A 14,497-nucleotide genomic window follows, 5' to 3' on the forward strand; every position below is an offset into this window, starting at 1 on the left:
TTGCGTCCTCAAGTTCCGCCATTTTCTATTATGTGTTTTGTATCCCAACAGAAGGGTTGCGGGTAAAACCAGAGGCTGCAAACCAACCAAGTCTGCTGTTCTATTCTATACACAATATTTTTGTCTGCTTTTGCAGGTAGCAAATTGAAGCTTTCGGTTAGATTTGATTCAAAGTGGGGGGGGGGGGGGAATATCTCACACGACCGTTGTTGTGCTGCTGCACGTCTATCCACTGTCAGGTATTCCTCTCTCACATCAGAACGTGTTACGGTTAAAAAAGAACAAGAAAACGCAGCAAGCCTAACTCACGACTGAGAACGAAGTGTCGTAAAATGCTTGCATACGTTTCACTTTACGTCTGAATGCAGAGTATCGATTTTCTAAAACCAGAGGCGAAACATCGCGAGATTTCCGGGAAAGCTTGCGAAGCTGACAAGGCAGGGGTTTGTTGGGTTTGAAGAAGTCAATGAGAGACGGTGTTGATTTTAGCTTGTACATTTTGGTGGGGCAAACCCCCCCAAAATGTTTTTGATGCATGCCACCAAAGCCACTACACAACACTAAGCAATACATTCATTGCATTATAACGGTGACAAAAGGTGCCAACAAACTGTTAGGTCCTACATAAATCTGTCCCAACAGCAGAGCTTTCTTTTCAGCACCATGGAGTGAATCATTACCACCACGACACCTGTCTATCAGCGAAACAGTTCATTCAGCCTCATTTGCTGCCTTTTAAAAAAACATTGCTGATAGAATTTGTTAACTGACTTGCCTAGTTAAATAATTGTCAAATATATATATATGTCTGACTTACATAGAAGGACCCAAATCTAACTGCCTTTAACTCAGGAGCTGAAGCAAGGATTTTTTTTATTCATTTTTTATTTTACCAGGCAAGTGCCGGCCTAGGAACAGTGGGTTAACTGCCTGTTCAGGGGCAGAACGACAGTACCTTGTCTGTTCAGGGATTTGAACTTGCAACCTCTCGATGACTAGTCCAAAACTCTAACCACTAGGCTACCCTGCCCCCATATTCTTGATACCATTTGAAAGGAAACACGTTGAACTTTGTGGAAATGTGAAATAAATGTAGGAGAATAACACATTAGATCTCATAAAAGATTTTAAATTTTTTTTTTGTATCATCATCTTTGAAATGCAAGAGAAAGGTCATAATGTATTACTACAACCCAGGCGCAATTTAGATTTCGGCCACTAGATGGCAGCAGTGCACGCGCAAAGTTTTAGATTAATCCAATGAACCATTGCATAACAGTTCAAAATGTTGTCGCAAGACTGCCAAAATGTGCCTAATTGGTTTATTAACACATTTTCAAGTTTATAATTGTGCTCCTCAAACAATAGCATCATATTCTTCTACTGAAATAGCTACTGTAAATTGGACAGTGCCGTTAGATTCACAAGAACTTAAGCTTTCTGCCCATATCAGATATATCTATAACCTGGGAAATGTTCATGTTACCTACAACCTCATGCTAATCACATTAACCTACGTTAGCTTAACCGTCCCGTGGGGTGGACACCGTTCCTGTAGAGGTTATTAAACAAATGTGGTTTCTACTGACAATTGAGATGTAGAAAGTATGGCATAAGGGAACGATGAGTGGATATGAGGCAATCCGTAATTTTGATTAAGAAACTTATGAGCAAGCTTGGAAGGACGTAGTCAATATAAATTGCCACTGCAATTCATCGAATCAATGGTCTTTCTACACATGACCTTTCTCCCCCACTGATTCCTTCTACTGGCTTGCGGAATGAAGGCACCTCTTCTAGTGAAAAGGGTTGCACATCCTCTATGAAGTCAAATACAAGATGATTAAGCCGGCTTTGTGAGGTGTGTGATCCTCCTGGTTGTAGTTTTTTTTGTTTCAATGGTGTACATCGTCTGGCTGACTTTCTGATCAGGGTCTTCCATTGATTGTTATGCATCCTCTGAAAAAACAAAATGTAATTACTGAACTATAACACCACAGTACAAGTAAAATAACAGCAGAGTGAGCCCCTTGTTATTGTTTTAATTAAGGATTGTAGCTACATTTGTTTCACTTTCTATAGCCTGCCACTATCTGATAAACACAGGGCTGGAACACACATCCACTCACACATGGACAAGGCTGTGGATACAAAGATGTCAATGGTGGTTTATATTGTTTGTCTAGAAATATTCAAATATAAAAATAAAAACAATGGACTGATAAAGTATTATATTTTGAGTTATGATTGAATAATACAGGCATTTATTTGGGTTGAAAAAACAATTGAACAGCAGGAAAACTGAAGTGTGGCTTTATTGATATGGGCAGTGGCGATTTTAGCATGTAAATCTTGGTGTGCCCCCAAAAAAACAACAAAAAAAACAAAAGTGGGATGCATGCCAGCTAAGCCACTACACAACATTAAACAATACATGAATTGCACTATACCACTGCTACACCTGGCTATCAGCAGAGCCTTGTCTGGCAGGGAAACATATCATTTAGTCTCATTTATTGCCTTTAAAAAAAACATAGGTGATATGGCTGACTTGCTTTAACAAATGTGGTTTCTACTGACAATTGAGATGTAGAAATTATGGCATAAGGGGAAGACAAGCGGATAAGAAGCAATCCGTCATTTCGATTAAGACGTTAATGAGCGAGCTAAGACGGACGTTGTCAATGCAACTATTTGTTCAGCACTTTTGAAATGTACAGCAACAGAATTCAGAACATGGGCCGTTCTTACAGTGTTCTCCCTGTACATCAAGTCAGAACCGTAGGATAAATAAAGGGGCTATATAAGCAGACAATGAAAGCTCTTACAATATTCAATGATTACATTTCGCAAAAAAAGGTTATAGGTTACATGTGCATCACCATATCAGAACATTAGGCGAAATTAAGATGTGAAAACAGACCAAATTATTAGGCGGAGGCACATGGGCTACTAACAGCTTACCTCAAAACATACACTTAGTATTACTTTATTAGCTACAGTATACATATTGCCCTGGCCTATTACATTATTTATGCAGCAGAGGGCTCCCGAATGGCGCAGCAGTCTAAGGCACTGCATCTCAGGGCAAGAGGCATCATTACAGACCCTGGTTCAATTCCAGGCTGTATCACAACCGTCCGTGATTGGGAATCCCATAGGGTGGAATAGCCTTCAGGCCACCTTGAAGCTGGACTCACTGGACAGTTTAGATCAATTTTGAGGGAGATGTGATCATTGTGTTTGTTTCAATTAATCTTGTTGTATTGTGTTGATGTTGTTATTCTGCTTTATGTTGTACTGAATTGTGTGTTCATGTTCACAGGGCTCCCTTGAGAATGAGACCCTGGTCTCAATGGTGACCCCCCCTGTCTCATTGGAATGGTCCCACCTGATCTCACCTGCCTCAATCATTGAATCAACAGTCAACTCAGTTTTCTTGTCAATATAATAGATCATCTTTGATATGGATTGCCTGGCTACCCAAACGCCTCAATAATGTATATCTGCAGACTACGGTTATTACATGCCACACCCACAACAAATCATTTACTACAAACCGCGCCCATTGCCATTGCGACTGCTAGCAGTGTCTCTGGCCCACACTCCAGCACAGTAGGTGGCGGGAATGCACCAACGAGAGCATCCTGACTGGTTGCATCACCACCTGGTATGGCAACTGCTCGGGCTCCGACGGCAAGGTGCTCTAGAGGGTAGTGCGTACGGCCCAGTAAATCTCTGGGGCCAAGCTTCCTGCCATCCAGGACCTCTACACCAGGTGGTGTCAGAGAAAGCCCTAGAAATTGCCCAAGACTCCAGCCACCCTAGTCTTAGACTGTTCTCTCTGGTGTGATGTCTGCGGGGCACAATTCAGACAAGCCAATCATGTCAAAACCCACATGCAAGTGCACCCAGGAGTCAGGCCATAGGGAAAGGGGAATACCTAGTCAGTTGTACAACTGAATGCATTCAACTGAAATGTGACTTCCGTATTTAACCCAACCCCTCTGAATCAGAGCAGTGCGGAGGGCTGCTTTAAATCGACATCCATGTCTTCATCGAACCTGGGAACAGTGGGTTAACTGCTTTGCTCAGGGGCAGAACGACAGATTTTTACCTTGTCAGCTCGGGGATTCGATCCAGCAACCTTTCGGGTTACTGGCCCAACGCCCCTACCCGCCTACCCGCCAGGCCTGATGGGATGCTTTGTGCAGGGGAGAATTAACAAATACAAATTTGCCGGGTGGAAACTACGAGGGTGATAAAATAAAAATGTATAAAAAGAGTTAACTTTTGATACAAAATATTAAAATAATTTCTGGACAAAGTTGACAAAAAAAACTACAATAAAGACTGATGCTATGACAATGTCGTATGTTTGTTTTACTGTTGTAGTCCTTTCTTATTGAGCGTCTCTGTGGGAGATTCTCAATTGTTTTCGCAAACTCTCCTCGCCTCCTTTTGAAAAAGATCAAAAGTAATCAGTGAAAGGAAACGTGAAAACAAACCATAGCATGTATGAAATCTCTCCTACTCCACTTGCAAGTCATCAAGCAAATGATGCTTACAGAGGAGGAATCCCAAAATGTGTAAAGTGGTAAAAACAAGTTTAGCTGGTTCCAGACATTTTATAGATAAAAGATTTGTTTTGTGATCGGGAGACTGTAGGATACACAGGGGGAGAATGTCAATCGAGTACTCCTCGTGTTCCCTCTCCTCTCTTCTCAAACCCATTGGATGAGAAAGCCAGAGGTCCCTCCCCTATGACCTTCTCCTCCAATGGGTTTTGAGAAGGAGGAGAGGGGATGCGAGTATGCAATTGAGATTCTTCCCTGATGTTCCTCTGACAAAGAAGGCAATCTCCTACATATGGCGACCACTCATCAGTTTCCAGTTCACGAGGACGGCGGAGTCATCGACTTTTTCCCAAATTAGGGGGCCATCCACACTGTTGTATAGAGGTCAAGTCTCCTCTCCAGAGTGTTGCCTCTTCTGGTGCCGTTTTCGGTCGCCAATTTGGGAGAAGCTTTGTCCACAGTCTGAGCACTGGTACGGTTTCTCTCCAGTGTGAATTCTCATGTGTACTGTAAGGAAGTTCTTTTGGAAGAAACGTTTTTCACAGCAGAAGCACTGGAAAGGTCTCTCTTTATTATGCACCCTTCTCACATGAGTCATCACATCACGTGACCGGGAGAAGGACTTTCCACATTCAGAGCAAGGATAGGCAGCTCTTTCTCCAGAGTGTTTTAACTTGTGCACTTGCTTGTGACTCTTTAATGTCCATTCACGTGCAAAACGCTTCCCGCATTCAGTGCAGTGGTACGGTTTCTCTCCGGTGTGTGTTCGCTGGTGCTCTTCCAACCGTCGGAAAGTTGTAAAACCATCCCCGCAGTCAGTGCAGAGGAATGGCTTTTTTCCACTTGCAGTGTGTATTCTTGTGTGTCTTTCAAACTTTGTCTTGTTTAAGAAACACTTTCCACAGTCCGAGCAGTGGAGTGCCAGGTCTACAGAATGTACTGGAAGGTGTGATCTTAGTTTTGCCATGTCAGGAAATCTTTTATCACACCTTGAACAGCGGTAATGTTTATGTTTCTTTTCCTTGTGTGTTAGTTGATGTTTTTTAAGTCTCTCACGTCCCGCAAAACTTTTGTTGCAATTAGAGCAGTGGTACGGCTTTTCATCTGTATGCGTTTCTTGCTGATGTCTTCTAAGACTATGCCTTCGTGTAAAGCTCTTTCCACAGTCGGAGCAGTAGTGATGCCTTTCCTGTGGTGAGATCTTCTCTGTATGTTTTAGCTGGTGATTTTTCAACACCCATAACTGTTTGAATTGCTTCCCACAGTTGGGGCAAAGGTATGGCCTTTCTTGACTATGTACTTCCATGTGTATTTTTAGTTCTCCTGGTTCAGAAAAGCTTTTATCACAGTAAAGACAATCACCCCCTTTCTTATGTGTCCTCTGGTGCCTTTTCAGATTATCAGAGCGGGTAAAACCTTTCCCACAATCAGGGCAGAACATTTCTTTCACTCCTGTATGTGTTTGATGGTGTCTTATAAGATCCCTTACTTTTTGAAAGTTCTGACCGCAGTAGGCGCAGTAGTGAGGCTTTTCTCCTCCAGGTCTGAAATCCTCAATGAAGTCATCAGTATCTAGAGGATCCTCTTCATTCTCCTGCGTTGTTTGGGGTTGTTGTGGTCTTTCTGTGTTTTTATTCTTCTCTGATTGGCACTGGGAATTGGCTGGGCATTGCTGTTTGCTATGTGAAAGCACACCCTCTATATTTGCAGCATTGCTGGTAGCTTTGAAGGTATTCTCCGGCAGGTCCTGTTGCTTTTGACGAATGCGTGTGACAGCTTCATCCAGTGTTATTTCTGGGTCCATTTGTAATTGCTCAGACAGTCTTTTGTCACGTAAACCCATGACTAGCCTGTTTCTTATTTTCTCACTGAGTAGAGCTCCATAACCACAATGTTCTGACAAACAATGAAGTGCAGAGATAAAATCATCAGCAGTCTCTCCTGCTTCTTGTTGTCTTTGGTTGAATTTTGTTCGTTCTAATATTACATTCCTCCTAACTGCCAAATGTCCATCTTGCAGCTCATTATTAGAACTGTGGAAGCGTTCCCGTTCGATCAGGTTGTCATCTTGCAGGTCTTCTGAGGTGTCCATCTCCTCTGCCTGGAAATACATTTAAAATGGCATAATTACTAGTAGGCCTATAGTCTCTGTTCTCTAAAACAACATAATTTGTAATGGATAATATAGCCTACGTTTTATTATGATTAAAGTCCAAATTAGAATAGATAGCATATACAATAAATAGCCAAACAAATAAATTAAGTCTATACATTTTTACAGTAGTAGGTAGTTCTAATTTGAATACCTAGCAGTACCAATATGATAATGATGATTTGTTGGTAATTTGTTTGTCGGCCTAGAGATCCCCATGATATAGCATATTGATTGCTATGTCATATTGAAGCCCCATGTGCACTAGCATGTTAATTTCACAGGAGCACATTGAATTTGGTGTCAAATGAAAGCTAAGAGTCTACATTTGTTTTAAATTAAGGCCAGAATGACCCCTAAATTATAACAGAATGACTGCAACTAAACTGGCTGCAATGGGAATTCATAGTAGTCACAAACCACAGTTAGGTCACCTGCTACTGTCCTCCCATTGGAATACTGTTTTTCATTCACTTTCTGTCACATGGTGCAAGTGTGAAAACCGTCTGGACAAACCCGCCCTCTCTTTCCCAGTCTCTTCTCTCTCTCTCTCTCTCTCTCCAGCTAATGTCACCTCTCCTGGCTCTTACTGACACCATACGCCCCCCTTTCCATTTACTGTAACCAGCACCAGACCTCATTAGAAGAACAGCCAGTCTGTAGAAGAGGCATAATACCCAAACATGCAAAGGAAGAAATTACATTTTTCTACTTTTGTGTCTATTCAGGATGCATCATCATGAAGAGAATGACATTCATAATTATGGATTTCTGTATAGTACAGATCAGGGACCCATGATGTCATTCTGTTACCAGCATTATGTTACCGGGTGTTAATTACTTACTGTAATTCAATAACCAAAATAAAATAAATTAAACTTGAGGCGTAATATCATAGCCAACAACCAATTCTTTCTGCAGAAATCTTTTGTTTTTAATTCGGAGAAGATATTTTTTGGAAAAAGTACAATTTTACCATCATTCTGTTTTGAAACTTTACATCTGCACTGTCTTTGAGTAAATGTGTTTTTCCACAGAAAATTTGACATTGTTAAAAGTAATCCTTGTGCTGTGCATGGAGTTGTATTGTTTGTTTACCTTTGCAATCAATGGCTTTTGTTTGGCATACTTTTAAGGCTGTGGCTGAGGATCCGACTTTTTCGGGATCTTTAGTCTGAAAAGAAAAAGATGCGGCGCTTCCAAAAGCTTCTGCGCATGTGCAGATCACATTCTGCGCACAGTGGCAGACTTACCATCAGGCAGAAGAGGCAATTTCCCTATGCCTCAAGTCATCAAGGGGCATCGTGAGCTGGACAGAAGCTAGAGATACCTTTTTTTAAACATGGGCTGCATCTCAATCCACCAAATCAGCCGGTCAGCCTTCCGCAACTGTGGTGGAAGGTGGCCGAAAATACTGATTTTGCACGATGTCTCTTGGTCTGACAAACTCGTCAGACCAAGAGACATCCTGAAAAAATAAAAATAAAATAATAAAAATCGGTATTTTCACGAAAGCTTCTGTAGTGTCCGAACGTTGTCACAGGACTCTTCTAAATGTAACCCGGTACCGGGCCAAAAATGTAATGGAAGAGAATAGGGCATTTCCATGTAAAAAGGTATACAGGCAATTCCAAAATAATTTTTTTCCCCCTGAGTTCTCTTTTATCTCTCAGATATAGGACAGACACCAAAACATACTTCCTTTTGATTACATTTTTTACTATCCGTTTTTACATGTATGAATCTGTTATTCAATGCATTTCTATGGTCTAGTAGCAGTAAGGACAAAATCTATGTTTTGTCAAATACTTTTAGTTTTATACCTACTGGGGTCCTAAAATTCTAAATAAAATAGCTAAATGATCCTTGGTATGACCATCGTAAAACAATTCCATATGTTAGTTTAGTAGAAATCCAGCCCTGGGACCTTAAAACTCAAGGGGAATAAAATACGCATTTCTTTAGACTGGCCACTGACTGAGGCCTCCAAATCAGTAAATCCGCTCGTCTGCGCATGTGTATTATTCTCCTTCACCCACAGAGAACAGGCTCCTCAAGCGAATGGTATTCATTTAATAAAAGTTAGATCAAAGTTCAATCAATGTCTGCAAGATCACATTATATATCAGGAATTCTGCATAACAGAACCGAATAGCATAGTGTAATGTTCATGTAAGACCAGTAACTTTATTCTGTCCTATTATAGTCGTTCGGTAGAATACTGTGATCATTATGTAATCTTGCAGACGTTCAGCTTTGATCGAACTTTATTAAACGAGCACCATTCGCCTGAGTAGCTTGTTATCTGTGCATAGAAAATATACACCTGCGTAGAAAGTGATACAACATGCGCAGAAGCTTCGGATCTGTAATTTTCCGGACTAAAGGGACTAGTCAAATGAACATCAAATGTATAATTTTCGGCATTTTAGTAAACCCTAACCTGTTACGTTAATGATCCTAACCTACTACGAAAAGTCAAATCTGACGTTCATTTTACAAAAGTTGGATTCCTTCTAGCCATTACCGGACTAAAGATCCCGAAAAAAGTCTGATCCAGCAACTCTTCTTTCAAAGTGAAAATCGGAGTCTCGGAGCCATTATGATACCTTTGAATTAGCCGGCTCCTCTTCGTCTCCGTTCTCCCGAATGGTTTCGGGCAGTCCTGCCTCCTTCTGAAATTCCGCCATTTTCTCTGTGTGTTTTGTATCCCACCAGAAGGGTTGCGGGTAAAACCATCGAAGTATTTTGTGCTATTCTATACAGAACAGGGTTGTCTTATTTTCCTGCTAACAATTTAAGCGTTTCGCTACATTTGATTAGTGATGTTGCGTTTGATATCGAGCACCGAGGCATGCATCGAAATCGCTAAGCAGTTTCTTATTTTTCTTCGATGGGGTTTAACGGCGGTTGGCTTCCAATATGTTGCATTATCGCCACCAACTGGACTATAGTATAAATCCATTATACTTTGTGATACAAAATGGGGGTGGGGTAAACCATTCCAACGAAACCTACACTCGTTCAAAACCCACAAATCCATTCCACTACTTTAACCCTATCGGCTCCTGTACCATGCCAACGGCCTGTGAAGACCAGACACGACGACTCAACACACCCTGTAACTCTTCTGAAGTCAAATCTCATACACCCAAGTACTTCTCTGCCGCTGCCACCACAACATCTATGTTCTGTGAGGTACAGTTGATACGTTGATCAATGATAAGCATTGCTAAGAAGCCAACCTTACTGAAGCATGTCACTCATTGACCTATCCCTCTGTGCTGGCACAGGTCTACTACTCAAGATCCCCACCCTCAGGGCCAGACACTCATGCAATCTGCTGAGGGAAGAATTTTCTGAGCTGAACTGACCAAGACACATCTCCAACAACACACAAGACCTCACACAATTCTGCCCCAAAACCATAACAATGTATCTCAACCATATAGCATATGGCATGTGGCATATGTGCTTTTTACACAACAAAAATATAAACACAACTTGTAAAGTATTGGTTTCATGAATTGAAATAAAAGATCCCAGAAATGTTTCATGTGCACAAAAAGCATATTTCTCTTGAATTTTGTGCACAATTTTGTTTACTTCCCTGTTAGTGAGCATTTCTCTTTTGCCAAGATAATCCATCCACCTGACAGGTGTGGTATATAAAGAAGCTGATTAAACAGCATGATCATTACACAGGTGCACCTTCTGCTGGGGATAAAAGGCATCTCTAAGATGTGCAGTTTTGTCACACAACACAATGCCACAAATGTCTCAAGTTTTGAGAGAGCCTGCAATTGGCATGCTGACTGCAGTAATGTCCAACAGAGCTGTTGCCAGATAATTTAATGTTAATTTCTCTACCATAATGTGCCTCCAAAGTCATTTTTAGAGAATTTAGCAGTACTCCAACTGGCATCACAACTGCAGACCACGTGAATGGCGTCATGTGGGTGAGCGGTTTGATGATGTCAACATTGTGAACTGAGTGCCTCCCCTATGGTTGCAGTGGGGTTGTGGTATGTGCAGGCATAAACTACAGACAACGAACACAATTGCATTTCCTCGATGGCAATTTGAATGCACAGAGATACTGTGACGAGATCCTGAGGCCCATTTTTTTTTAAAGTTATCTGAGCAACAGATGTATTTCTGTATTCCCAGTCATGTGAAAACCATAGATACATTGATTTCAATTGACTGCATTCCTTATATGAACTGTAACGCCGTAACATCTTGGAAATTGTTGTATGTTGCGTCTATATGTTTGTTCAGTATAGGTGAGCGCTGATGCCGCCCTGTGATAAGCATTGCCCACTTTTTCAAAGGCAGGTGAGCAAAATATTCCGCTTGTACATTTCCAGCGCAGCAGCGCTCCTCTCTAGGGTGCTGTTGGAGCGATGCATCGCTACGTCGCTCCACCAAAGTTCGGTCAACAACAACAAATCTAACATAAAGCATGTAGCAGATATAGCTAAGATGAAACATGAGCCATTCACAATAATTGAAGCAACATGTCAAGAAAACATTTGTATCGGTTACCGCATGGCAGAGACATGAAAATGAGATAATGGACTTGAAAACGGGTGTTACACTCAAACGCGATGTGGTTTTACGAACTGTGACATTTTGCCAAGGTAGAGATGATTGGCCGACACCAAAACGCGCCAGTGGACGCATAATGTATGCCCTAATAACGGTAGCCAAATTTGTCATGACACTTTTTGGTGTTTTGTGTAACAGAAGTCTCTTTCCATTCACCACTGTTCTGAGACTGGAAATATATTGCAAGTTGATGGCTGTGTGCAGGTAGCCCATGAAGGAGCCCCTGGAAGTGATTGATAATGAGATGAAAACTTCATGACTGGTTATGTTTCTGCAACAATTAAAGGTCATACATTTGAAAAGTCTGTATTACTAGGCCCACATAGATCATATTGAATTAATAGGGAATGTATATACAATTCGGACCATAAAAAAAGCTGGTGAACACGCTTGGTCCCGTACCGGGAAGAAATACATTCTTATTTCACCCCTGGATATACCATATGGTATAAATAGTATGTGGCCTTTTCTGTAGCCTACTAAATTCTATAATACATTATTTCACCCCTGGATATAGCATATGGTAGAAATAGTCATGTGGACTTTTCTGTAGCCTTCTGTAGGCTTGAAAATGTATGACAATATAATGAGACCGACTCGTTTTACATCATGCTGGTTTTTGATCAAATGGCTTAACTTAAATGGTGCCCAATCAAATTAGTTTTTTTAACAAACAATATATCCTAAAATCAAGACAGGACTAAATGGAATGGACAATTAGGATACCCACAACTGCTGTCCAGGAGTTTCAACCTGTGGGGGTGTAGCCTACTGTTTCCGCCCGCAATGGAATTTTAGGGATTCCCATCAATGTGGTACGCCCACGTTTGCAAAACAAGCTGTTGCATTTGCTTTATTAGTCCTGATTCCTTTAGCTAATCAATTTGGCTTTTTAAGCTCTGAATATCAGCAACACAATTCTATCAGGAGTTTTCCTGCACCGGACACTTCCGATCCCCAGCAACATGGGCTCCCTCACAGTTGACACACAACTTTTTCCAACGAAACGACACAATCCTCTGTCTCATGCACTACAGCACATTTCCAACATCTTCGAATCTACAACCATCTGACTGGTTTGGTAATGGGCGCGTTTGAGGCGAATGCGAAAGTAGCCGGAAGTTGACGAGGTACGTATGCACCGAAAGGAAGTCGAAACACGACAATGGAAGACATTGCATTCGCCTTTGTTATTGCTGATGAAGTGGATGCTATTGAAATTCCACTTCTCATACACCAAACTGAACATGATTAACATGTTCCAAGGAATTAATATCGATCAAGCAACCTTTCAGTTACTGGCCCAACACTTTAACCACTAGGCTACCTGCTGCCCCTTGTTGTACCATCCTCATTATTATTTGTGATTGTGGAGCTATATACAGGGATTACCAGTACCAGAACAACGTGGAGCTACATACAGGGAGTGCCAGATCAATGTGGAGCTATATACAGGGAGTACCAGTACCAGATCAATGTGCAGTGGTATGAGATATTTGAGATCGATATGTATATGAAGGCAGGGTAAAGTTTAAAGGCATCAGGATAAATAATAAGAGTAGAATAAAGAACAGAGTAGCAGCAGCAAACAATGACTGTAAAAGTGTGTGTGGGTTTGTATGTGTGTGTGTGTGTTTATGTTGTGTCGTTATGCATGTGTGTGTGTGTGTATGTATGTATGTATGTGAATGTGTGTGGGTTTTGTGTGGGCGTGTCAATGTAGTGTGTGTGAGTGTGTATATGGTGTGTACACAACATCACCAAAAGTATGTGGACAGCTGCTCGTCGAACATCTCATTCCAAAATCATGGACATTAATATGGACTTGGTACCCCCTTTGCTGCTATAACAGACTGCACTCTTCTGGGATGGCTTTTGGAACATTGCTGCGGAGACTTGCTTCCACTCAGCCACAAGAGCATTGGTGAGGTCGAACACTGATGTTGGGCGATTAGGCCTGGCTTGCAGTCGGTGTTCCAATTCATCCCAAAGGTGTTCGATGGGGTTGAGGTCAGGGCTCTCTGCAGGCCAGTCAAGTTCTTCCACACCTATCTCGACAAACCACAATAAGAGCACTTACAGTTAACAGTGGCAGCGCTAACAGGGCAGAAATTTTACAAACTGACCCCTTGGAAAGGTGGCATCCTATGACGGTGCCACGTTGAAAGTCACTGAGCTCTTCACAAAGGATATTCTGCCAAAGTTTGTCTATGGAAATTGTATGGGTATATGCTCGATTTTATGCACCTGTCAGCAACCGGTGTGGCTGAAATAGCCAAATCCACGAATTTGAAGTAGTGTCCACATACTTTTGTATATATAGTGTATATATAAAAATGTACTTCTGCCAGATGCCTTTTATTATTTTTTTGCGCTGAAAACCATTCAAAATGCCTACAATAGAATAAAACCTACAAAGCTTCTTCCTGGAAAATGATGTGTCACTTGCATAGTGTATATGATATGTTCAAGACAACTCGGAAGTTGTGCCGTTTTCAAGACAACTTGGAACTCGGAAACACAGATATTTTTGACATGGAAACTCGTAGAAAGATAAGCTCCAGTTTCCAAATTGGAATGTATCAAAATCAACCTATAGGACGTTCTATGCAAAAAACGTACACCATTTTTAATTCAGAGGATCCGAGTTTCCGAGTTCCCTTGAAACCCCATCAGAACTTAAATCTCAGATGTTTGACTTCAGGGCTTTCAAGTCAATTGGGAAGCTCCAATGTGGCACTGATGATGCAATCCTCTTATAGTGCATCTCATCCCGCAACATCTGGAGAACCCCAAGGCCTATGCTCAACTGCTATTTGTGGATTTTAGTTCAGTAAGCTCAGACAGATGTTAGTAAACCCCTACACCATCCGTTAGTATCATAGAAACCTTCTGCAGGATTGTTGAAAGTGATATCGGTGACCTCCTGAAAGACAATCAGAATCACAAATCCTATGATAACCTGAGTAGACTTAGATTCCGATTTAGAATCAGATCGCTCGATTATTATGAATTAAATATGTGACAAAGGAGAAGGAATTGCATTTTTGTGGACCACTACATCAAACCGATGGTTGAGAATCTCTCACCTTATGACCAAGACACCAGTCACATGATCTCATTGAGAGAGGGCCTGGGTAGGATACAGGAAGGCACC

General features: G+C 41.4%; 1 protein-coding gene across 1 annotated transcript; it reads right to left on the reverse strand.

Moving 5' to 3' along the window:
- Positions 1 to 1,004: 1,004 nt before the first annotated feature.
- LOC135543433 (uncharacterized) lies at positions 1,005 to 9,419 on the reverse strand. Its single transcript, XM_064970688.1, has 3 exons — positions 9,339 to 9,419; positions 6,067 to 6,678; positions 1,005 to 1,959 (listed from the first exon to the last, which is right to left on the reverse strand). Exons 1-3 carry the CDS (start codon positions 9,417 to 9,419, stop codon positions 1,714 to 1,716), a joined length of 939 nt encoding a protein of 312 aa, XP_064826760.1. The 3' UTR covers positions 1,005 to 1,713.
- Between the last annotated feature and the right edge of the window lie 5,078 nt (positions 9,420 to 14,497).

The sequence above is a fragment of the Oncorhynchus masou genome, chromosome 7 (assembly GCF_036934945.1).
Source record: "Oncorhynchus masou masou isolate Uvic2021 chromosome 7, UVic_Omas_1.1, whole genome shotgun sequence".
NCBI lineage: Eukaryota > Metazoa > Chordata > Actinopteri > Salmoniformes > Salmonidae > Oncorhynchus > Oncorhynchus masou.